This window comes from Serinus canaria, chromosome 2 (genome assembly GCF_022539315.1).
Source record: "Serinus canaria isolate serCan28SL12 chromosome 2, serCan2020, whole genome shotgun sequence".
NCBI lineage: Eukaryota > Metazoa > Chordata > Aves > Passeriformes > Fringillidae > Serinus > Serinus canaria.
This window is the reverse complement of record NC_066315.1, coordinates 47,326,520-47,350,216: the sequence shown is the minus strand read 5'-3', so window position 1 is coordinate 47,350,216 and position 23,697 is coordinate 47,326,520. Positions and strand designations below refer to the sequence as shown.

The window sequence follows — 23,697 nt, the reverse complement described above, 5'->3', positions numbered from 1 at the left end:
AGCATTGAAGCCATACAGGAATCCATCAGCCTCACCTCCAGAGCTCAGTCAGTGGATATTGAAATACAGAATTTGCTCTTTTGGGCAGGACCACTTTGCTGAAGTACAAGCACAGAGGCCCAGCTGCATATAGAGCAGTGAATATCATGCCAGTTATTATCTTTTCTGTACACTTCACTGTGTTTTTACTTTCTTAATGATTCCCTTCCATATGCTAACACTATGGGTTTTGGTTTTGTTTTTTACAGTGTTCTAAGAAATAAACTGCCTTTTGAAGATTTTGATGGAGATAAATTTAGCACCTTCCCAGTAAGCAAAGCCTTTCCTTTGGTACAGTAATCCCTTGATAATGAGGATGTCTCTGGAATTCCTCCTACTTTCTTCAAAGCCTTATACATTCATGTGAAAATAAGAATAGGAATAAAATGAATGGAAGGTTTTTTTGTCATAAAATGTTGGGTTTTTTTCCTGGATGAAAAAGCAATCATTCATGTGTGCCACCTGGGGAAATGCACACATAAAGCTGTGCTCCCTTCAGAAGCAAATTGCTCTGCTGCTGAGTGGTTGTTTACTGAATTAATAAGAGGTGAAGTAAAGTCATATTAAACAAAAAATAAATTGCCAGCTTGTCTTATTTCTGCACGAAAGCATGCTAGGTGTCACTTATTAAAGCTTAGCAGAGGGACTCTGGAATACAATCTGTTTGTTGGGTTTTATTCCTGCACCTTGAGTTAGATTCTCATTTTAGATATTTTAAATTAAAAGCGCAAGAGTAATAACGGCGGTCCTATGTGTGTGTTTCTCCTGGCCTTTAGACCTTGAGGGGCTATCACTGGCGAGGCAGAGACTGCGACGACAAAAACACAACCGTGTACCCTGGCAGGCGGTAAAGGTTTTAATTATCTTAAAGGCTTCCTATTAACTGTGCCTTCGAGAAGAATGAGCTCCAGATTTTGGTGTGACCATACTCTTAGACAGCACGTCACTGCTTCTTGCTTGACTTCGCGGTGAGGGAGACAAGAGGGGATGATCAAGACCAGGATGGGACTCATTTGCAGCAGTGGTGCACACATTTCTTTCCTTTCTCTAAAGCATCTGCAGCTAAAATTGGTCAGACAGATCAGAGGTGGGGAGAGAAACTGTGCCACTGACTAAAAGGATGAGTTTCATTCAGCAACTTCCAGTATTAATTTTAAATTAATATTGCATTTTGCTTTTGTATTTTGTTAGGGAAAATTGCCTCTCCTGGATCCAAAGGGGGAAAACCCCCACCCTTCCATGCAGAAAGGAATTTCTAATTCCTTTTTAATTTTGGTGAAAAATGGCACTAGGGATCTGATTTCCCTGGGTTTTTTTTTGTGACATCTCTTATCCTTTTTTGTCTCTGTTTTAGTCCTGATAATTGGGATGCAAAAAGTGACTCTAACTGCAATGGCATATGGGTAAGTAAATGAAGTTGTACCTTCCTGATTACTGCTTCTCTTTTGTCCTCCTTAGTCTTTGATTTAGTTTAGAAGTGTTTCTTTTTTATTTATTCAGGTTTTATTAGCTGATATTAAGTTTGTTTATTGATGCTTATGATTATTTAAATTATAGCTTATATTATTCATTAAAATATACATACACTTATTAAAATAATGTCACTGCATCATTATTATGATGCAGTGCCTCCTGCAGGCAAACATTCAAGAATAACTAAATTCTCAGCCTCTGTTTTGCACTGCCATTCCTCAGGTGCTAGATAGGTACTGCTACCTACCCTTTCTCTTCTCCAACAGGGTGTAGATCCAAAAGATGGAATTCCCTATGAGGAGAAGTTCTGCAAAGGTAAATCATTAGAGTCAATACAATAAAACATGTGTCTTATGTATTAATTTTATAAATATTTCAATGCTTGCACATTCACAAGGCTAGGGAAAGACAATAGGCTTTATAACATCATGAGAAAAGCAAAATTATTGAGTTTTTTTATCTTGAGGATGGGTAAAGATGAAACTTGTAAAACACAGGCTGCTCGTAACTTCCTCTTAAAAGTCAGTTCAGTAAAGAAATTGAATACAATGAGTAATTGCTGGGGACAGCAGCAAACTGAGATGTCAGCTCTGCATCTTCTCTGGCGCCTGAAGACTAACCCAGAGTAATGGCTTTGAGATTTAGGGAAGCAGCTTAACGTTTGCATTTGTCCAGTTTTACCTCTTGCCATAAATACACACATTTTTTTCCAGGTAAGACCTTAAAGGGCTGAAGTGATGGCACGAGCTGATCTCCCTGACCATGATGTGGGTGGGTGCCTGTGTGCCCACACTGCACAAATAAAAGCCTCACAAACCAGCAGTGACTGCAGTTCCCACTCACCTCACCTCACACTGAAATCAGTATCCTGGGGATGAACCATTGCCTGGCAAGACTCCTCAACATTTTTAGATGAAAGGCTAATCTACAAATGTTAAGTGACATTAATTATAAACCAGACAGATTGTTCTAGCAGAAATACTCATATGAGTAGCACATCCGCCACCCAGTTCTGTTATAAGGAGCTTTGAGCAATTTTCTGAGTAATCCGATTTCCCTAAATGTTTAAGTACTTTTTAATGCATAATCTATGGATAGCAAAAATAAACACTGTCTGCACAGCAGAACCTCTGCTGAAATAACACACAATTTGAATACAGCCAGGATTCTTTTCTGATTAGCAAGACCTCCCCCTGTTTTTCATGCCCAGTCCCCAGTTGTTTCTCTAGGGTTGTTGGCAAATGCCTCTTAGATGGTTTCTGCTGCAGATGGAGTGAAAATCCTATTGCAGTGTCTGAACATTTAAGCCACATGAAGGGTGGGGAAGTCAGTCACCCTGTGACTCCATCAGCTGCTACTGCTGTTCCTCTTTTAGCACTCTCCAAGCTGGGTTTCAGTTTGCTCTTCCTACCCATGTGACTAACAAAATGCATCCATCAGGTGCAGACTCCAGAGGGGTCGTGCTCCTGGGAGACTCGGCTGGCGCTCACTTCCACATCCCTCCCGAGTGGATGACCGTCACGCAGATGTCAGCGGTGAGGAATCACGTTCAGCTTGCCAAAAGCACCGATTGCCATTTGCTTTCTCTGCTGTGCTGCAGGTTGCCAAGGGCAAACAAGTGCAAAATGCTTCACTGCATTGGAATTTGTAGTTATGGTTTCACATGTATCAGTCCCCTCCCGCATCTTCTCCTATGAAGATAAAAAAGCAAAGCCCTGTGCTACTGCTGCTCCTCCAGCATCTGTGCAATTGGGTCAGGGAAGAGTTTGGCTGCAGTGTCCCAGTGCTGTGCCAGAGACACAAACCAGGACATCTGGCTTTCCATGCACGTGCCTGCAGCTCAAGGAGACCCGTGCTGTCTGTGGGATCAGACCTGCCATTAGCAGCCTGGTTGGGATGGCTCCTTGCTGTGAGAGCTTTTGCAGAAGTGACCCTGCTGACAGCCGGGGAATTCTGATTTAGGAATCTGGCTTTGAAATGACGGGCCCTGGATTGTTTTCCCTCATCCTGTGGCATATGTGAAATAGGTCTCATAACTCCAGTGTTCTGGTTTTGAGGATTGTTGGACAAATGCATTCGCAGGTGCTTGAGGGTCATCCAAGTATTTATAATAGATTTGTCCTGAAGGGTAGAGTTCCTGTGACCACAAAATATCACTGCCACACTGGGTGGTATGCCAGCCTTCCCTATTTTCAAAAAACTACAAAATGCACCTGACTGTGAATTATTCTGAGCCTGTTGCAGTTCACCTGCATGTAATGAAATAATTGAGAGGAAAAGATCATTCCAGCCAGCTGCAATTATGGGGTGGAGATAAATGTGCAGGTATGTTCCCAACCCTCACTGTTGTTTCCAATCACATCAGTCTCTAGCCAGGGAGGACTGTACTTTGTCCTTCTCTGCACAAGAGTCTGCTGCACAGGGGTGAGCAGATAGATCATCATGCCCACCCTTCCTGATGAAAACCTTCTACACATCTACTGATGTCTGCAGAATAAGGTTACAGACATTTTCTGGAGAACAAGTCTTTTCCCAGACTGTTAGTAGTTGCAACGCTGTGGGAGATCTGAGAGTTTCATGGGTTTTTTCCACTTTTGCTCCCAGAGCTGATTTAAATATTGCAGATTAGGCATTATTTTTCTTTGTTAAATGCTTATGAACAACAATTAGATGAATGACACTGATGACAGAGCTGATGAGGAACATAACAAATTACCACTAATGAAATTGAGATTATCTCATCTAATTAAGATGATCATAATACTGATGGCAAGGATGATTCTGACAGTAAGGCTGGTAGTAAAGCCATGTAGGCTTTACTACCAGTTTTAGACTATGCCAGCATTTTATTATTATTATAAGGAAGAATTAGAAACTATTTTTCTTGCTTGAAGCTTGCTGATCCACCAGCTGGATGGGTCAAGGTCTGCTAATAGCGTGCCAAGGCACAAGCTTCAAGGTTGGGAGCTGGAGTGCAGATTACATAAGTGAGTTTTGGAGGCTCTTTGTTACTGTCTGATGAGTGTAGAGCAGCTTGCATGGGAGGGAATTGGTGCACTCTGTGTAAGGCCCAAAAAATATATGTGAGGTTTGGGATAGGAAACAACATGTTTTTTTCTAGGACTATTTCCAAGCTTTCCTACCAACCTGGAAAAAATACATCAGTTAAATATTTATGCAGACATACAGAGATCTCAGTTGTATAAAAACTATCCTCTGTGATTAAACTCTAGCAAAAGTAAAAGGGTTTTTAATTTGGAGCTCACCATGAGTGCTAAAGCTGTCACCTGAGCACAAAAGCACATTTCTGAATGAATTCAGGCTTTATCACTGCCTCTTCCTTTTCCTTGTCCTTTCTGTCTTGCTTTCTCTGTGGAGGATGTCAGCAGCAGCAGCAATTCAACTGCCTTGGGGTTGTGAAGGTGCAATATTGCTGTCTCTTGTGTTGTATTAAAAGCCACTGGAAAATATCCTTCACCTCTAGGCTTGGTTAACAAATTAACTGGCTTCAATGATTTTTCAGTGCAAGGCTTCCCTCAAGGAGAATTTTGAAGCACATCCAGAGATGGTGACCAGAGAGAGTGCAGAGAGTCTATGTTCTAATCTTACAGGAAGCATCTTTAATCTGGGACCACAGAATTTGAAGTTAGGCCTTGGACAAGAGAGGAAAAGGCATCATCTTTGTGTACCAGCTGTTCCCTTGTGCTGCCTAACTCAAGACACTTGGCTTTGATTCTGCCAAAATTTCTTCTATAAGACAAGTAAAATATTAGTTTGTCAAATGGTTTTATCCACAGTCAATAGTAGAGTAAGTTCAAAGCTTTAATTTTCATTTCAGTAGAACCTTAAACCTCTACATGGAATTTGAAATAGCGCTTCCTTGCCCATGCCCTGTGCAGATTTTTTATCATGTGTACAGGAAAAAGATTTGTGAGTGTTAATTTAGATTTATTCTGTGTATTATTTTATTACTTTAATATTTTTCTATATTTTTACATATTCACTTTATATGCTTTCTATATTTCACATATTTCTTACTTATATTTATCCTTTTATGTGTTTACATATAAAAGTGTTTGCATATACAGGTGTAAAGTAAAATTTACACTTGGTAACAATGCTTTGGGCCCACCTGCTAATCAGCACCACATCAGTGGCAGCTGTTAATTCCAGTTTTAAAGCTAATTAGGTGAGGAAATAATTTTTTAGGAGAGATGCTGAGTATTCCATTAAGAGGCTCTGCAGAATGGTTGTTTTCCCTGATTTTGCTGTACATAGTCTCCTTTGCAAAGGAGAGCCTATGTTGAGTATGGAAAGAAAAGAGAATGTGAATGAGAAATTCACTCAGGATGTTGTCTGGGTAGCTGGATATTCAGCACAGGGATGACAAGATAAGACTTGGGCTGAACAGCTTTGGAATTTGTATGTCCATGCCATTGACTTGAAGAGCATTGCTAGGAAGATGCTATACATTGGATTTTGGATTTCCTGGTCTAATTAGGAACTCATTGCCCTCTTAGCTTTGCCCTGTAAGGGTCACAACCCCCAGTGTAATCTGGTGCAGGGGGACAGGCTTCTGTTACATGTCTCATGTTGTACAGGGTGCATCAAATTGCATCATTTATTTTTCCCACTTCAACTCCTCTGGCATGCTAGATATCAGAGGGGGCACTCTTGTTTTCCAGTGCTATTTACAAAGCCTTTACCTAGGAGCCAGTCACATATACAGTTAGCATCCCTCTCAGAGTATGTTCTTCCCAGAAAGAGCACATGGAGGCATTACTCGGTGTGAGAAACACCCATTTTGAGGTGGAAACATCTTTGAAAACTGCAGCTCAGGCGTGCTATTTCTCCAGCTGAAATAAACAAAGAAAGAAATAAAACTACTAAAAAACCACCACTCTTTCCTATATAGGGGAAGTCATGAGTGCCTTACACAAAGAGAATGATATATCTCTAAGAAAGGGTCAAGTCAACTTTATTTTGTCTTTCTGGTTATCAACAGCTCTTGGGTTTGCCAGATTTTTCTTTTAAGAGTTTCAGCAAGAATTGAGCTGAATGTTCATCCCTTTAACCTGAAAATCTGGATGCTAAAAGTGAAGTGTAAAACAGTGGACATGCACTTTATAAGGCCTAGCAAAGCAGAAGAAGTACTAGGGGTTTTTTTGAGGTAGATGTTTTTTGCAGAAAGCTAATGTTGAAAACACTAGTATGTCTAGTGATGGATATTGTGCTCCTGCTGGTCTGTCCATCTGCTTACTATTGACTTCCAAACAGCTACTAATTACAGCATTTTTCTGTTGTGTGTCTGGAATAGAAGCAACTTTCATGTCTCATTTTAGATAGATTTTTATTTTGAGGTAAAAGCACTATATTTATAAATGTGATGGAAATAATACCCTTTCTGGAAAGATGCAATTCAAAACTGTTGGATCTCTATTTTGTTGCTGAATAAAGAGAAAAATAAATCCTCCATTTATCCATAGTCCAGTAGATACCTAGCTGCCCACAAACTCAAGGGGTTCTCAGATATCGTTAGAGTAACTGTTTCATACTATTTATTTCCTATTAGCAGAATTCATAATTTCTTTAAATGTGGATTCAGGATGTCCTGAACACTTATCCCACTGACTTCTTTTTTTTTCATACTGCTAGGAAAAAAACCAGGAGTTTGATGTGTGCAGTTCTTTTTAAAAACACTATCTAGCATACCACTAGATCCAGAGAAATGCAAGCAGGTTTTTCTTGTATTGTCATGACTAAGACATTTCATTTTGTGGGGAAAAAGATAGTAGTTTTGCTAATTTCAAAACTCTGTCCCTTGCAGTTTTACAGAGCAGAAATGCAAATTTTGCTTTTTAAAAAGATAGTCTGTGCTTTTCTCAAGAGCTTAAGGTTTGCTTATTTGTATACTTAGAATAATAAAATTCTCTGTGGTAATTAATACTCTCTCCAGGATTTGAACAGCATTAAAATCATTATAAAAAGAAACACCCAATTTTCCTTCAAATTAAGGTATACCTCAATGATTTCAAGATTTCCAGGATGGAAAGGTTTGGATGAGTGTGAGGTTTCCAGTGCCCTTTTTGTATTCTGATTTTGAAAATCTCTTGCCCCAGCAGCCCTGAACCTTCTTCCACTTAAGCACAGCTTGGCATGTGTGCATTTAGCATCAGCCGTGGCTTTGACTGCCCCATGCTCCAAGGCAGGACACTTCTAGGAGAGGGGGATGTTCACTGGAATGAGACCTATCTAAAGCATTTGATGCTGAAATATGGCATTTGAAGCTAGGCTGGAATAATTTTCTACTGATTCTCTGCTAAAATCTGGCACGTGGGCTGAAGTAGGTTTCTCAGCCAGAATAGTCTAGAGAATGGTATTTAAACAAGGCTGTGCTCAAGAGAGTTTTATGCTAAAAGTCAACACAGTTGCACCTCTAGAGTGGGACACATTTGCATCTGAGACTAAGCAACACAGTCTGTTAGGCTGTACTTTCCAAACTACATCAATGCAGAGTTTAAGGTTCAGCATTCTTCTTAATTTTCCATTAACTACTCATCTTCACCCTTTGGACCTGAAATATCTTCAAAAGTCTGGGCCTTAAATGCTTTGTTGGAACAGTGTCAATGCTAAATGCCTATCCAGTTTTCAAATGCAACTATAATTTTGGGCTCAAACGTTCCTCCTGAAATCAATTTACAACTCAACTAGGTTCAATTCATATTTAAGCCAAATTTGCAGGAGAGAAAAAAAACCAAACAGTTAAAAATTACTGGGACTTGTCCAATGAATATATTGTTTTGGAGTGCCAATGGTAAATAATGAGAGAATTGTTCATAAAAAGATTTGTTTAAAAAGTATTAAATAAATCTTGTCTCTTTTTTACTCTATGTGTCACTTATAAGAGATCATATCTGCAGGGTTTTTCCTGTCCTAGGTGACTATTTCTCTCACCTCTAATGCAAACCTGTGAGGAGGAAAATATTGCAAAAGGCCAAGCTATGCTGTATCCCACCACTTCTGCTCACAGCTGTGCCCTTGGATTAAGTGCTTATTTGCACACAAAACTAACAGATTTGAAGAAGGCAAATTTGAAGTTCCCCTGCAGCCCTAAAAAATGAATGGTTTTTATTTGTATATGTATGTACACATACACACAAGGACACATATATGTATGTCAGAAAGAGAGAACAAACTGAAAGATAATTTAGACAGGCCCCTTTTCACCTTGGTAACTAATGCAGATGTACTGTAAGTGGGTCAAATGGGCTGTTACATGCTTTAAACTGGCATCTGCTGTGCATTAGATTGCTCAGAGCATGGCTTCAGGATTTCCTGTCCCCCACAACCCCCTCTTTACTTGCCTTTCCTCTCTCTTCCCTGCATCTCCCTCCATCATCTTACAGTCTAAACCCCTAGACATATACTCAAGCCATAGCCTCAAGTATAGCTCCCATTCACCTAAACAATAATTTTCTTGGAATCAGAACTTGGTGGGGAGCACAAATTTAGCTGTACTCTAGCTCCTCAGTTATTCTGGCCCTCCTGGATAAAGAATTACCCACCTGCTTCTTGTTTATAGCAGTGAGGTCTTAAGGAAACCCCACAATTGCTTGAAGAGAAAATGAAGCTAATAAATTATATGGATTAAACCAGCCTGTAGGTTCTCTGATTTTATGTTTTGACCTTCTTTTGGTTATTACCTTTTTCATCAGCAGTTTTCCTCTTTATGAGCACACTGGATTTATACGTTTGTCTTTGCAAGCGTACCCCAGACTAGGAGAAGCTGGAAATTTACTCCATGTTCTGTCCTTCTAAGGTGGCACAATTTATCAAGGTTATTATCCTAACCTTTCATGATTTTTGGGACTTTCAGAAAACAAAGTGGGAAAGAACAGGGCACTGTGTTTTGAATGTGCAACATGGCTTGCATCTGCGGAGAGGCTTTCACAGGGTCAGTCGCTGTAAAAAAGCATTAGGGACCAATATCAGCAAAACAGAGAAGGGTAAAGGATGCATGTATTTGCACAGGAACATTATGTCAGATGATGTGTTTTTCTCCCTTGTCCCTGCCATGCTCAGAGGCCTTTCTGACCCTGTTGCTTTAGTGCCATCCCCAAAATTTAGTGAGGACCAGGCAGAGGTTTTCAGGGGATTGGTTGTTCTCAGTTCATCATGCTGTAGAGGGCAGGGGAGGCTTTGAGAGAATTTGACATTGTGCCTTTGCCATATTCTCTGGGGACATCAGGCTGAGATCTCTTCCTGTGCCCAAGGCTGACACACCTTTGGGCAGGACAGATGTGGAGCAATCATCTGCTGCCTCAGGGGTCTGCACCTGCAGTACCTGCTCACAAAAAGAGGAGTTTTGGACTCTTTCAGGAAAAAAGGGTGCCAAGAACTGCAATTCAGATATCTCCTTGGCTTTTCCTTCCTCCATCTCTTCACGTGCCTGTCTTACAAAAGCCAGCTTTTTAAGTATATGCCTACATTGTTACCACTACTATGGCAGTTAAAATTGCTGTTCTCTGGCTAGTGCTCTGACTAAGAACTGTTCAAATTTGCTAAGGGGATTTTATGTCTGTGAGGGTGAAACCAGGTTGATTTAAAATTTTTTCTTTCAGAAATCATTTGCTAATCTCCCCATGGCTTTCAGTGATGAGTTTGACTGGCCCCAGTTCTCAGAGATCACTGGATTTCTCAATTCCACCATCGGGTAAGCCAACAGACAGGGTGGCCAAGCCATAGCAAGTCTCTAGGTCTCTCATAGCACAGCAAGATAAAAAACCAAAGCAGTGCTGGAAAGAAAAGAGAAAAATACTATTCAGCTCTGCATCTGCTCTTTCTAAAACCAAGATCAACCCTGGATCTTGGGTTTTAAAAAATATTTTAAATATATAAGCAAGTGTTCCTGAAATTCAGGGTAGGTTTTAGAACTGGTCAAACTGTAATTTAGAAGAAGAAAAACCCCAGAGAAATAAAAGATAATTTTTTTTTTTTTTTTTAAATTCAGGGGAAGGAGAGCATTGCTGAAAGTAACAAAAATCAGCCTTTCTCGTTTCTTATGTTTTGTTTTTAATCTTCCTTTCTTCCTCGTATTTCCTTTTTGCTGATGAAAACAGTGGAATAAAGGGTATCCCCATGGTTATTTCACTGTGTTCCCTACCAGGGGGAAATCTTTCTTCTCCCCCTCCCACATGTTGATTTTTTTTTAACACATTTAGAAGGAAATAGCAAAAGGAGAATTTGAAAGAGTCTGTGACCTAATTTGCTGTGTTGGTTTGGCTCATGTGGATGGGGAAGGTTGCAGGCATAGAAAAAAATAAACTCCCTGCCAGAAGGGAAGGAAAATAAAGTCCAAAACACCTTAAAATGACTGCAGTTGTAACTGTGAAATTAGGGGAAAAAAAAAAAGCCCAAACCAAAACTTTTTATTAATCATCTCTCTGGCCAGCATTGAAAGGCCTTTGAATCCTGCAAGAGCTGTAGGATACAATGATTGACCAGTACCTGGTCTGACCTAAGTTTCAGATAATTTTTATTTTTTATGTCTAGAATAAGTGAGGAATAGAGCTGAATGCCAAATCAAGCATGGGTAAAGCCTGAAGAGGCTTTCTATCAGCAGAATTTAAAAGCTGGCAGAATAACATTTTTGTTTTCCAGGAAAAATATTTGTTGTACCATATACTTGGAGTTTTGTTTCCTTTTTTTCTCCCTGTGCAAAATCCAGGCTCTCAGCCTCAGCTACATTCACACAGTATCTGCTTTAAGGCGGTTTACTGCTTGACAAGCCAACAGGAAAGGTCTCTGCAGCCTTCTCTATCAGAGCCAGAGCAAAACTGATGTTTAAAAATCTGTTACAATGCCCAGTCTCTCAGTACTGGGCTCCAAAGAATCTGAAGCTCACAAGTGATCAGAGCTTAGAACTGCCCCTGAAGTTGTCAGTGATAAGCCTTGCTCCAGTGTTCAGTTTCTAATCTCTTCCACTCCTGAAAGAAAAAAACCAACAAATAAATAAACAGCTGCAGCCCAAATAGAAATGACCATGTACTCGTGGCTGGGAGCTTGATCTTTTCATCACCCTCTGGGCTGTTATCCTTTTCATTTGTTTTTTGGCTTTTTTTCATTTTTCTCAACAGTGCAAAATAAAGGAGAGAACTTATAACAGCCAAGCATAACCTGTTTTCAGATTAATCTGTCCAAGATTTATCATGTTGGGAAATGATTGCCCTGCCAATATTTCTTCTCTTTTACTTACTGTTCCATCACAACCAATTGAAAAGCCAATTTGCGAACAACCAACAGAATTGTTTTGATAAATGATGTATAACAAAAAGGTTTTTAAATGCCTTGTCTGAAAAACCAGGATAAAAGCATTGTTCCTGGATGGAACAATGTCAGAGAAACTCTTCATCACTTTATGGTTTCTGAGCAGGTATCTTTGCTTTATTTTAGGCCACCCTGTTCAAGATTAAAAAGATTTATGGCCACAAAAAGATAGACATGCTGAAATAGAAGCAAATATATAATTGGGGTACTGAGTTTTTCAGAGACAAGAACATACTTCATTTTTTAAATCAGCTGTGTTTTCATCATTATCATATGACTTTATCAGTTTGCATTTTCTCAATTTATTTCAGAGGGTGGACAGACTCTCTGTATCTTCGTTTACGCAAGAGAAATCGCTGTAATCACAGAGACTTGCAGAACATTTCCCAAAATGGTATGTTAACTTCTTTAAACTTCTTTTATTATTATTTTTTTTGACATTACTAGTGCTGATAATTGATGCTGCATTAATGAACATCTGTCAGGAACAAAGAGAAGCCCCTTCTTAGTTGCATGCATTTCTTATGGAAAAATAAAGAACAGCACCTACTTAACTCAGCACTTACTTAACCCACTGGGGCTGGTATCTCAATGTGCTCTCAAAACAGATTTTTAGTAAGTAATCAAAGACATAAACAAAACTTAACACTGTTGGGTTTTGATTACTTTATTTTGTGGGGCTGGGGCACGTCATCTTTCTATTTAAAAACAGACACATATATATATATATACACATATATATGTTATTTATATATATATATATATATTTACACATTACATTTATATGCACATTACATATATATGTAATATATATGGTTATATAATATCAATATAAATATAAATATGCAGCAGACCTGATCTACCTAGAGTTAAGGAGAGTGTCTTGCATGGTATCCCAGTGTGCAGTGAAGAAGAGGAAGATTAATACAAGAAATAAGAAGTGGGTAGAGAAGCAGCTAAGCAAGGAAGAGCAGTGGGTTTGAGAGTGAAGCCGTGTCCCTTCTGCATCTCTCCTGAGGCTATTGCTGCTTAACATTTGGGGTGGTAACCTTAGAGCAAAGACCAAGGTCCATGCTTGATGGCTTCTGTGAATGATGCTTAATTAGCCATCCTAGAGTTTGGGAACAGCAGGGTCAGGAATTGCAGCAAATACATGCTGCAAAATTATACAAAACCTACATGACAGAAGGAATAATGAGACTTCTCATTATTCCTAACTAGTGGCCCATCAGCCAGACATGGTAGAGGGGCAGGGCCATTGGGGTGCAAAGAGAAATTTCAAGAAACCATCAAGACTTCAGGGTAAAAAAAGGAAAGAAGGTTGCAAGATGCATCAGGCATGGCATTTTGTCTAGAGACAGGGAGACAGTGCTTCCTCATACAAGTCCTGATAAGACCTCAGATTTTGGTCCTGTATATCTAATGAGGACTGGCCTTGATGGAGACACAGGGAAAGGTTTTGGGAAGGATTAGGGTAATGGACACTTCTGAAGGGATGATATAACACATTGACATTTGAGCAAAGCATTAATAAAAGGTATTACCATTTTGAATTACTTTGAGGCATAAAAACCACAGAGGGGGAAGAATGGTTTAAACTGAAGGATAGTTCTGGTACAAGAACATGGGTTTTCATTAAACTTACTTCTGTTTGAAGGGAATTTTTTTAAAAAAAAAAGCTATCTGGAGTGAAAATCTTAAACCAGAGGAATAAAAGCGAACAAGAAATCGTGAGTTGTCAGAGGGGTTGTATGAAGGAGTGACAGTAATCTTCCTTATAAATTGAAGTTTATGATGTCAGCTTTTGTGTCTTGGATTAGCTGATGTCCCTAACAGCAGGCTTAAAAGACACTTGATTATGCTGTGATTATGCCTTTTTGTTTCTATTGTATTTAATTAATTTTCATGCTTCAGAAAACTGGCTGCAGAAGCTTGGGAAAATTTATTTTCCTCGGGTAGATAATTTGGCTATATGGGATGTTCTTCCTTTCCAGCAGATGATTCATGCTGGCTACAAATGAGGAGCCCTGCCGTCTCTAGAACTACTTAGAAACTTATTAAATGGCTAGAATTTTCTGAAAAAATTTGATCAGAAAGGATCTGCCCCAGCCCTCCACCTCCAACAAAGAGATACATATAAATATCTCTAAGGCAGGTGCCAAGAGAACAGTGATGGAGTCTTATGGTGGTGCTCAGCAACAGGATGAGAAGCAATGGCTATAAGATAAAATTCAACAAGTTTCACCCCAAGACAAGGAGGAACTCCTTTACTCTGAGGGTGGCAGAGCACTGAACAGCTGCCCAGGGAGGGTGCGGAGTCTCCCTCTCTGGAGACATTCCAAACCCACCTGGATACATTCCTGTGTCACCTGCTCCAGGTGACCCTGCCTTGGCAGGGGGGTTGGACCAGATATCCAAGAAGTCGCTTTCAACCCTAAAAACTCTGTGATTCTGTGAGTCTGTGATCTTACCAGGCAGAAGAGGTTGCAAAGACTGGTATCATGATGCAGGGATCACTTCCAGGCTCAGGTGGGCATTTTCACCTTAAAAATTGCATTCTGGCACCACTGGAACTGCCAATGCCTCTCATATGCCTTTCTCCTTCCTGTGGCACACACGGCACTCCTGAGGCTTTGAGTCTTCTGTGAAAGTGTTTTACAACATCTTCGGTGTCATCAGTCAGGTGCTCCTGAGTTTCTTGCCTGTAAGTTGCAGGGCATTAGAGTTAGTGGCTCCCATTATTCCAGGTGGGCTTTCTGGTGAGAGAGAATTTTAAAAAGGGCCAAACTAGATGGTCAAGGATGACTAGGCCAATGGTTCTTCTCATTTATATCCAATTTGCCTCAGTTCCTGATACCCTAATTATCTTGTTCTGCTCTTTTTACATTAATGGGAGTAGTATTTCATGTGCTTCCTTTTCCTAATTCCCTTGTAGATTTTTTTATAATCTCTCACTGTGTTCATCATTCATTTTTCTCTCTACATATCCCCTTTCCACTTACACTACAGACACCTGCAGGATATAAAAAGAGGTGAGCCTGTGTCACAGCAAAAGACTCTGCAGAAAATTAGGAAGTGAATTTAAAAAGGGAAAAATTACCAGTAAGAGAAGAATCTCAGAATATCTTCTCTAAATCATCACACTGACACTACATTGTAAAGGTTCACTTTTATTGCCTCATTTGGTGTAATAGTTTCCCAGAATGGGAGGATTTAAAAAGCTACCCTCAGTGTCAATAAAGCAAACAGCTGAACAGCCTGACCTAACCCCACCAGGGACAACTAAACCTTCCTCTGAAAACTGTGCTTCACAGCCCCACATGTGTGCAAGGAAAGGATGCTGATCTGGTGGAGGAGATATGCAGCCAAGAGCTAGAGCCTGGGGATGGCAAGCCAAGCCAGGCACCAAGAACAATGTTCCTGTCCAGCTCCCCTCCAAAAGCACCAGCACTGTGTCAGAATCAGCACAAAGGGACATTCCCCCACTGCTCCTCTCAGGACATGCATCTTCACCATGGAGAAAGGCTTCCCCAGCCCCCATGCTAACAGGATTGCTGCCTTCCCTTTCTTAAAAAATCCCATTTATCCTCTGGAAGTGGTGGACCCTTCCCTCACAACTGGAAGCAAAACCAACCTTGATTTCTGAAACAAAACTAAAACAAAACCTCACCGGTCTGTGAATATTTGGAAAGCAACAGAGAGAGAGAGAGGCAGGAAAGATCCAGGAGTGGATTGTAGGCCATTGAACAGTGTAAGGCTAACTGTTCTGCTTCGTCTCCTTTTCTCTCTTGAGTGTTTTCATATTTCATCCTGTATCACAAAAGCTTGCTTGATGACTCAGTTTACCCATAAAAACTCCTTTCCAAAATACCCATTCATTTTCTGGATGTTTTGATTTGTAACTCTGCTAATGCTTTCCACTGAGCTGCATAACTACCTATGCTTGTGGAGGTAATACATACCCAAGCACAGCTTATTGGTTTTTTTGTAAATACATTTTAAATTCTAGAGGTCCCACTAGCTTATTTATGCTGAAACCACAGCCACAGTCCAGGGAGCCTTCTGACAGAAAGGCTTAAACAGAGGGTGTTCAGCTCTAACTGAAAGAAGGGCTATTAAACAGAAAAAACACAAATTTTGGTGGTTATGTTCCAAGCCATAGTTTCTGAGGTTTTTGTGGGGCTCTTACCCTGCTGAAAAAAGCTTCTCAATAGAAGGGCTGGATTTTTGAATGGATCAGCAACCCCCAGGAGAGAAACAGCAGATTGATACATTCATTTTCAGCTTGGAAGAACTGGATTATTTAAAGCATAAAGGATTCCTTGATATATGTGGTTGGCATCACTGTGAGTGATAATAACAAAGGCATCACTATTAAAATGCAAAGTGTATTATTGCTACCTTAGGGGTTTATATCTCATGTCTCTTCCCCCATACCAATCCAGCAGGGATATAATGATGTTCTGTCCACAAGTTTCCCCTCAAGAGCTGCAGGGAGGGCAGGATTTACTCCTCAAAGCAAGCTTCAGAAGCACAATGCAGAAAAGAGAAGAGAGAGATCAGGGAAGCGTTGAGCTGAGAACAGGAGAAGGATAATAAAAGAGGAGAAGGAATGAAAAAAGAGGAGTGAAAATACTGAAAAATAAGAGCAAGTATGACCTGTAGGATCTGCTTCTCTGAAGTTTATGTTTCTGTACCATGCTATGAGGTGAGCTTCTTGCAATCACGGACCTAGTCTCATCTTGACCAAAGCATAAAGTCTTTTTAGGCTCCTTTTTTGCTATCCCTCTTGTACTGCAGGTGATGGAGTTTGATTTGTGTGCTGGAGATGGTTGGGATGAATATGCATAGCCTTTAATGACTTTCTAGTAAGTTTAATGCACAAAAGCTTAACTAAATGGGAATGCTTTTCTCATTCAAAACATAAATGAAGTATTACAGATGCTCACAGATGTTTAGGTGTAGCCAGCTCCTTTCCTCAAGGAGGAAAGATTTCCATCCAACCCTTTGGGTGAATTGCTAAAATTGAACTCGTCTTGGGAGGAGTGCAGCTAGCCTAATACTACTTAGAAAAAGTCTGACACTTGTGGGGAGAGCTGTGCAGGAACCCAAATACTGGTGTCTGCAGCTCTTTGAGGTGTTTTATGCTATTTTTCCCACCTCCAGCTGCCCCTCCAGAAGTGCACAATCTCTCATGCATCATGTGATGTATCTGCCAGCCCTGCTGCAGGTGTCTTGGGTACTCTGGGGTGTCAAAAATGGCACTTGGTGCCTATGTTTAGGACCTGAATCAGTCCCAATGTGGTATAGCTGTGAGACACTTACTCTCTCAGAAGAGTGAGAACAGTTCCCTTTGCAATTTATAGGGAAAGTTAAAATAGATTGACTGTTGACAAGTCAGGTTGGCTGGTTTACAGGAGACTACTATGTTCAACAGATGGGAAGAAGCTGCCAGATCTGAATTAAAAGCCAGATCCAAATAACCCTGCACTTAAAAGTATTTGATTTTCTACAGGCTGAAGTGTGCCGCTCAGATAAGAAAGCAGCAGGTCCCTGGATATAGCTTTACTTCTTGGTGCCAACACCTAAAAAGATTACAGAGATGACTTGTTGCTCCATTTTAACTCTCAATGTTTCTACATTCTTGGAAATATGCAATGCAGTTTGGTTTTGCATTCAGGGGTTTTTGTCACTATAACAATGTTGTACTATTTCTCTTGTTCCCTCTATGTGTGATCAGGTGGCTCTTCAGGAAACCTCCTCTCTTTAATAAAAAGGTGAGTGCTTAACGGGATTCAAGAGCTAACTTGAGGTACAGGAGCACTGATGGTGTTCTACCTCTTTGACAGAAACAAGCAAAGCACTGTAAGCATTATTTTATTAATGAATGTTCTAAAAAGCACTGCTTCCTTTGACCAGTGTGCTCTGAAGAGCTGGCTCTTTCTTCTCTAGTATAAACATTCATAAACAGAAGAAAACTGGGTTTAAGTGTGAATATCATAATCTCCATGGCCTTGAACTTGGCTCTGTTAAGCCAGTGGTGCATTTCCAGTGATTTTAGGGGAGAGACTAAGCCTTTCCATAAATCTGTGTTCAGCAATGTAGATGGACATAGGCAGGCCCACTGTTATTTCCATGTGAATATAACTCAGTAGCTACTGAGTAGTGAGAGGGTGCAATTCTCCTTTTCAGATGACTTTGGGTGGGTTGTGGGTCAGCTGGGTTTGATTTAGATTGCTTGATACTGATGTAGTTTGTGTCCTAAAGGATTTATTTTTCTCTCATCCTGACAAAGAAATAATGAATTCTTGCCCTCTAGCACTGAGATTCAAACCACATCCTGATTTTAACTTTAGTTCAATTCTACACATAGATTTAGTTGTCAGCCAAACCTAGTCTTCCTCTCCCATCTATGATTAAAAAATTTCCATTTTGATTCATGTCTTTGCCCCAAAGTGAAACTATTTGATTTGGCTTCTGAATAACACAAAGAAAATGGAAAGCCAGCAGGAAAAACAGTGAAAAAGACAAGTCCATGAGCAGCGAAAGGGAGAAGTGAAAATAACTTCATTTAGCTCACTTTACCAAAATATAAAACTAGAGTGAAAAAAACAACCACCAAAAAAACCCAAAACAAAACAAAACTCCCACAAACATAGGAGCAGTCATCTGGGTATTGGCCATATCCAAGCAGGATGCTTCCAAATGTGATCTTACACAAGCATGGTGTGTGATTCAGACACTGAGAGTGTATTTCCCCATTAACATAGCTCCTTATTTATCTTTTAGCTTTGCCAGAAACCAGCTGTTGGACAATCCAGCCATAGTTATCTACGCTACAATTGGGAATGATGTCTGCAATGGGTAAGGTGTAAACTAAATGAACACTTATAGTAGCATAAATTTTACTTCTTTAGAGTACTGCTGACTGCCTGGACATTTGTGTCTCACTGCTTTGAGCTTCTTCATGATGGCATTTTTCTTTGCTATTGGTCCTTCTATCTTAATTTTCTGCTGAAAATACCTGTTGTTTCCTTACCTGCATTTGTCATAGGTACCTACCAGTCCTGATTTGGAGCTTGCATTTCTTTCTTTCTTTTATAAGCCAGTCATAAAATGACTAATGGTATGTCTGAAGTAATTACTTCTAACTTTGCAGAGGAAATGAATAATAACAACGGGGCGGGGGGGGAAGGAAGTGTTTAAAAGCATGTATATCCATCTTACCTACTGTGCCACCTCCTCACAGGAGGGAGAGCATGACTGGTTCATCATTTCTGAGGAATGACAACATAGTGCCCTATCGAGGTCCATTTTCACCCTCTGCTTCCTGCACTTTGCTTCCTGCACTCTTTGCTGTGCTCACCTGATGAGGTGTTTTGTCTTTCTGGCTTTATTCACATCATAAACTCTGCAGGAGAATGAACTGAAGCTTTCAAAACTAATAGTTCTGGTAATACCCATTAGCAGTGCTCACAGGGACACCAAGAGGTCACTAGCTGGATGCTTCCCTTCCTCCTGGCAGAGGGAAGGCAGAAAACACCTTGCAACCAGGCCAGTGCACAGCACATCCATGCTGCAGTTTTGGTTTTGCAGGAGGCCTGAGTGCTGTTGCTAGTGCAACATTATTTTCGCCATGGTCAATCTTCAGCTTTTCTTGTGCATAGAAGAAATCGATCTTACTTACACAGAGACTTTCAAAACACTCACTCTAATATATCCTGCACACTCAGCTAAGTGTCTTGCCAAAGGGTTTGAAAATTCTCACCTGCAGATTGTATAACAAAGTGGGAGCTATATGCAGACTGTCAGATGTGGCCATGAAAATGGCCAATGTTTGGTGTCCTAAAACTGTTTAACAGGCAGTTCATGGGTTGAAACCTTGTTTGCTAGGTGTTGTGTTCCTGATGATGATGTTCAAAGCCAGGCAGGACTTTCCTCAGCACTGCAGAAACTGGGAGCCCACAGCTGTGGCAGAAGTGGGACCCAGGGACACCTTTTGGGTCCTTTCCTGCCATGACTCTCACCCTAGCCACATGCAGCCAGCACAGAGAAATCACCTCCCATGAAACCTCCCCCCTCTGGTGCTCATGCTTGCTCTGCATCCCTGCCCAGAAATGCCAAATCTGCCTCAGCACCCTGCTCCTGTCAGGGAAAAGATGCACAAATCCTCAAAAGCAGTGCTACCGTGCTCTGACTGGGAGGAAAAAGGAGTCTTGCTGACAAGACTGTCCTGGGGATCTGTTTACTGGGAAGCTTATGGAGAGATCACTGCATCCATTGCCAGGATGATAAAGCCCCTACTTCCCCCCTCCATGAACAATAAAAATTCCACCTTTGCTGAAGTCCATGGCTCCTGCCATGGAGACTTTCACGGTGTCTTCTCACAGGCTTGGCCCAGGCTCTGTTGTGCACATATTTCAATTCTGCTGTGTCACTGCTTAGCTGAAAGCACCTCTTTTTGCTTTTTTTTATTCCTCATTCTGCAGGCTATTCCTTTTGCTTACCCTGTCTCTAACACTGCTTTCTCTCATCTGAAATAAAAAGAAATTTTCCAGAAATTTAAACCATTTTGACCTTGCTTCTCCCATTTGTATATTCCAAAACTTTCCAGAGCAGTATTTAATGCTTGCTTAAAACTCTGATGCCTTTTTATCCCAGCATCCACTATCTGGGAGAGACACTTTTGTCTGCTCAAATTCCCACTGCTGTTTTCTGTCTGTCTCCTTCCAAAACATTCACAGCATCAAAAGAGGCTATCAGGCTGTAGTGATCCCTGTGACTCCTGCAAGGAAAGATGCCACAGCTTCTGTAGCATTGTGCTGTTTCCATTGAGGGGGATGCACAGCAGAGAGAGATTTGTTTCAGTGTCCAGTTACTGTGCAGTTGCCCTGGCTCTGATGTACCTACAGAGGTTACAGGGGATGCCGAGCATCTAATGGGCTTGACTTCAAACCTAGGGCTTGGCAAATAAAAACCTCTTCAAGGACAGCTCTAAACTGCAGTAATACAGCCTTCCTGGCCTTATCCTGTATTTTGGCTTCAAAAGAGGGCAGTGTGCTGAGCATACTGGAGACACAGCTCTTCCCAAAGCACTGTTAAAATGCAGGTATTTCATCCCATGTGAAGAGTGGGGCAATGAGTAATGTGGATGTTTGTAGAGGGGAAGGATAATGAAATTGGCAGCCTGTGTTACACATTCCCCATAGTTTCCACACCGAGGTGTCCAAACAGGGGGGTGAGAAAAATAAAGACAGATGGCAATGGTATCTCTCAGCCCACTGAGGTGTAAATAGGGGGTACAGAGACCTAGAAAAAAAAATCAGACAAGAAAATAAGCACCAGAAGTCTCAAATGCTGTACAGTTAATGCAAATATTAGTTGCATTTTGGGTGTGGCGCCATTTCTCCAGCCTCTCCTTCACACATCTGCACTTATGGCATCTGCAACAAACAGCAAGGTGGCAGCAGCAAAGCAGGGAGAGCAGCAACCCACCGTGAAAGGAGCTTGTACAAAGTGACAAAAGTGCCAGCAAGAGCACAGTGCCCCTTTATAGTACAGCTATCAGCACCAAAGAGCTGCTGCACCCCTCCTGCCCTAAAAATAGTGTGTCAGCAGGCAGCACCTCTAGCCCTCATGCTAGAGGGCGGTGCAGCAAGCAGGGGGGAATGAGGTGAGGGTACCACAACAGGTCCTGGTGCTCACCCAGGCACCTTGGAGTCCTTATGGCAGAGACAAAATTGAGCATGCCTACAAGGTTGCTTTCTTCTCATTCGGATTTAATTTCATAGCCTGGCACAGAAAAGAAATGTGAAGACAAATCTGCATGACTTCAACGCTGTATGACAAGAGAAAGTGGAATTATGAATGTTATATTAATTTTGGCTTGCGCTGACATGTTTACTTGTGGTAGAGGCCTTACATCAGACCAGTATTTTGAAATCAAGTGCTGCAACACCTGTAGGCGAAATGAAGTAATTTCAGAGCAAGTCCACAGTCTTATCTCAAAAGTAGCTTGATTTGGTGGCTGTCAAAAGGATAAACCTGAATCCTAATGCTGTTTTTCAGTTCTCCCTGCTAGAGTCTCAAACAATTCAGCAGCACATACTGCATTAAGATAAATTTCTGGGCCCAGGAAACTCACCCAATTATTATTTTGTGTGCAAAATGCAGCTCACTGAAGAATCCCAAATCCTTCTAAGGGAACATGGTTCTCCCACACAGGATTCAGCATACATTTCCCCCCTCTGAATCTAAACATTTTGAATGCCTCAAGACAGGGCAACAGTGCTTTGGAAAGCTCCTGATTCTATGGTGTTCACTGACAAAGAATCTGACCCAATTCAGCTTGCTCAGCACTGCAAGCATCAAGTTTGAACTTCTCTTACCCCTGGGAAGCCAAGAAAGAGATGAAAGGATTATCCTAAGGAAAGGACCTGGATGGAGCCTTCTGGCTGCTAAGGTGATTGCTTTTCTACAAGCAAAGAGCACAAGAAAGAAGACAAAATGTGGGAAGCACTAAAACAATGAGGGTGCACATTAGTGCAACCTTCTTGCTTGGAAGGACTTCCCCTGTCTTTCTTTCTGAACACCTTGTTCAGCTGGGCCACACCACCAAGACAGACTGAAAACTCTCACAAGACCCTGCTTCCCAGGGTGGATGGATCCTTCTTGGGGTTTGTGTTGCTGAAATGGGTCCCGAGGTATTAAAGAGTCTTTTTCCCCCTGACTGAAGAAGAAGTTGAGATTCCTCAGCTCTGGTTTTCAAGGTTGTTTATTTTCTCTTATCTAATAAATTCTTTTTCTGACCTGCTGAGATCTGTCTGGCAGGTCGATTTCGTGGCACACTTACTGCCCTTGGGGCGGTGTTAGTTTTTATACTAGAAACTACATGTACTTTATTTACAATAATTTTCCAATACCTATCACCTATATTAGACAGTCTGTCTCTACCCTAAACCAATCCAGAAGTGTCACCATCACAGCAGAAGATGGAGGACAAGAAGAAGAAGAAGAAGGAAGACAGGACATGCCCAGATTTCTCCATCTCGCCTCTTGAACCCCCATTCTAAATCCTCAAAATTCTACTTTTTCACCCTGTGATAAATTCACTATCATTCTACTTGAACCCTTATGGCTTGCAAATCCTCACACAAAGTTGGTAATTGTTTCCATGGGTTAAAATCGAAGGCACAGGTGTTTTTGACTCTGTGCCAAGGTCTCTGGGCCCCCTGCCAGGGTCTCGAGTCCTCCAGGGCAGCCAGAGGAATGGCCTGGGTTCCAACAGATCCTCTCTTGATGGGAAGGGAACACCTTCTCAGGGCTGTGTCCCCCCCTTGCTGTCAGCCCCTGCTATGGACCCGTGCCCCACGAGAGCACAGCAATAGCTCTCGGCTGGGAGAGCGTGTGACCGCTTCTTCTGTAATAAAGTGGCTGCTATAATAACATAACTAGAGCACTGTTCTCCAGGCAGCCTGGGGTGTTTCTGCTTGTTTGTTTTTCTTATATAAATTGAAATGTATTTCAACTTTAGGATTTAATTTCCCCTCACACTCCTGCAGCATTTACAGCCGAATACAAGAGGGGAAGGATAAGCCTGAGCTGGGGAATCTGGATTGAAGAGGTTCACGCCTGACAATGAGTCACAAAATATGGGCATTCAGTCCATGTGGAACACTGACACAGCTCCTGTACCCCAATGGACTATTTTAATATTCACCTCTCTCCAGGCTCACACATTTGTCCAGATCCCTCTCCTGCCCTCCTGGAGAGCTGTAGAGGTGTATGACATGTGAGAGACAAAGCTACCTTAGCTATTCCTACCTTGCATAATCAAAAAGCATATTGAAGGTAAGGTAT

At 41.2% G+C, this 23,697-nt stretch overlaps 1 protein-coding gene across 2 annotated transcripts in view; it reads left to right on the top strand.

Moving 5' to 3' along the window:
• The window catches only part of AOAH (acyloxyacyl hydrolase), a 73,488-nt gene that overhangs the window by 34,428 nt on the left and 15,363 nt on the right, over positions 1-23,697 (top strand). For both annotated transcript variants that reach the window (XM_050970503.1, XM_009095918.4), the window contains exons 8-16: positions 249-309; positions 816-886; positions 1,394-1,442; positions 1,779-1,827; positions 2,953-3,047; positions 10,134-10,225; positions 12,150-12,232; positions 17,579-17,615; positions 18,628-18,702. In XM_050970503.1, coding sequence (XP_050826460.1) covers positions 249-309; positions 816-886; positions 1,394-1,442; positions 1,779-1,827; positions 2,953-3,047; positions 10,134-10,225; positions 12,150-12,232; positions 17,579-17,615; positions 18,628-18,702 — 612 coding nt within the window. The remainder of the gene's footprint in view (positions 1-248; positions 310-815; positions 887-1,393; positions 1,443-1,778; positions 1,828-2,952; positions 3,048-10,133; positions 10,226-12,149; positions 12,233-17,578; positions 17,616-18,627; positions 18,703-23,697) is intronic.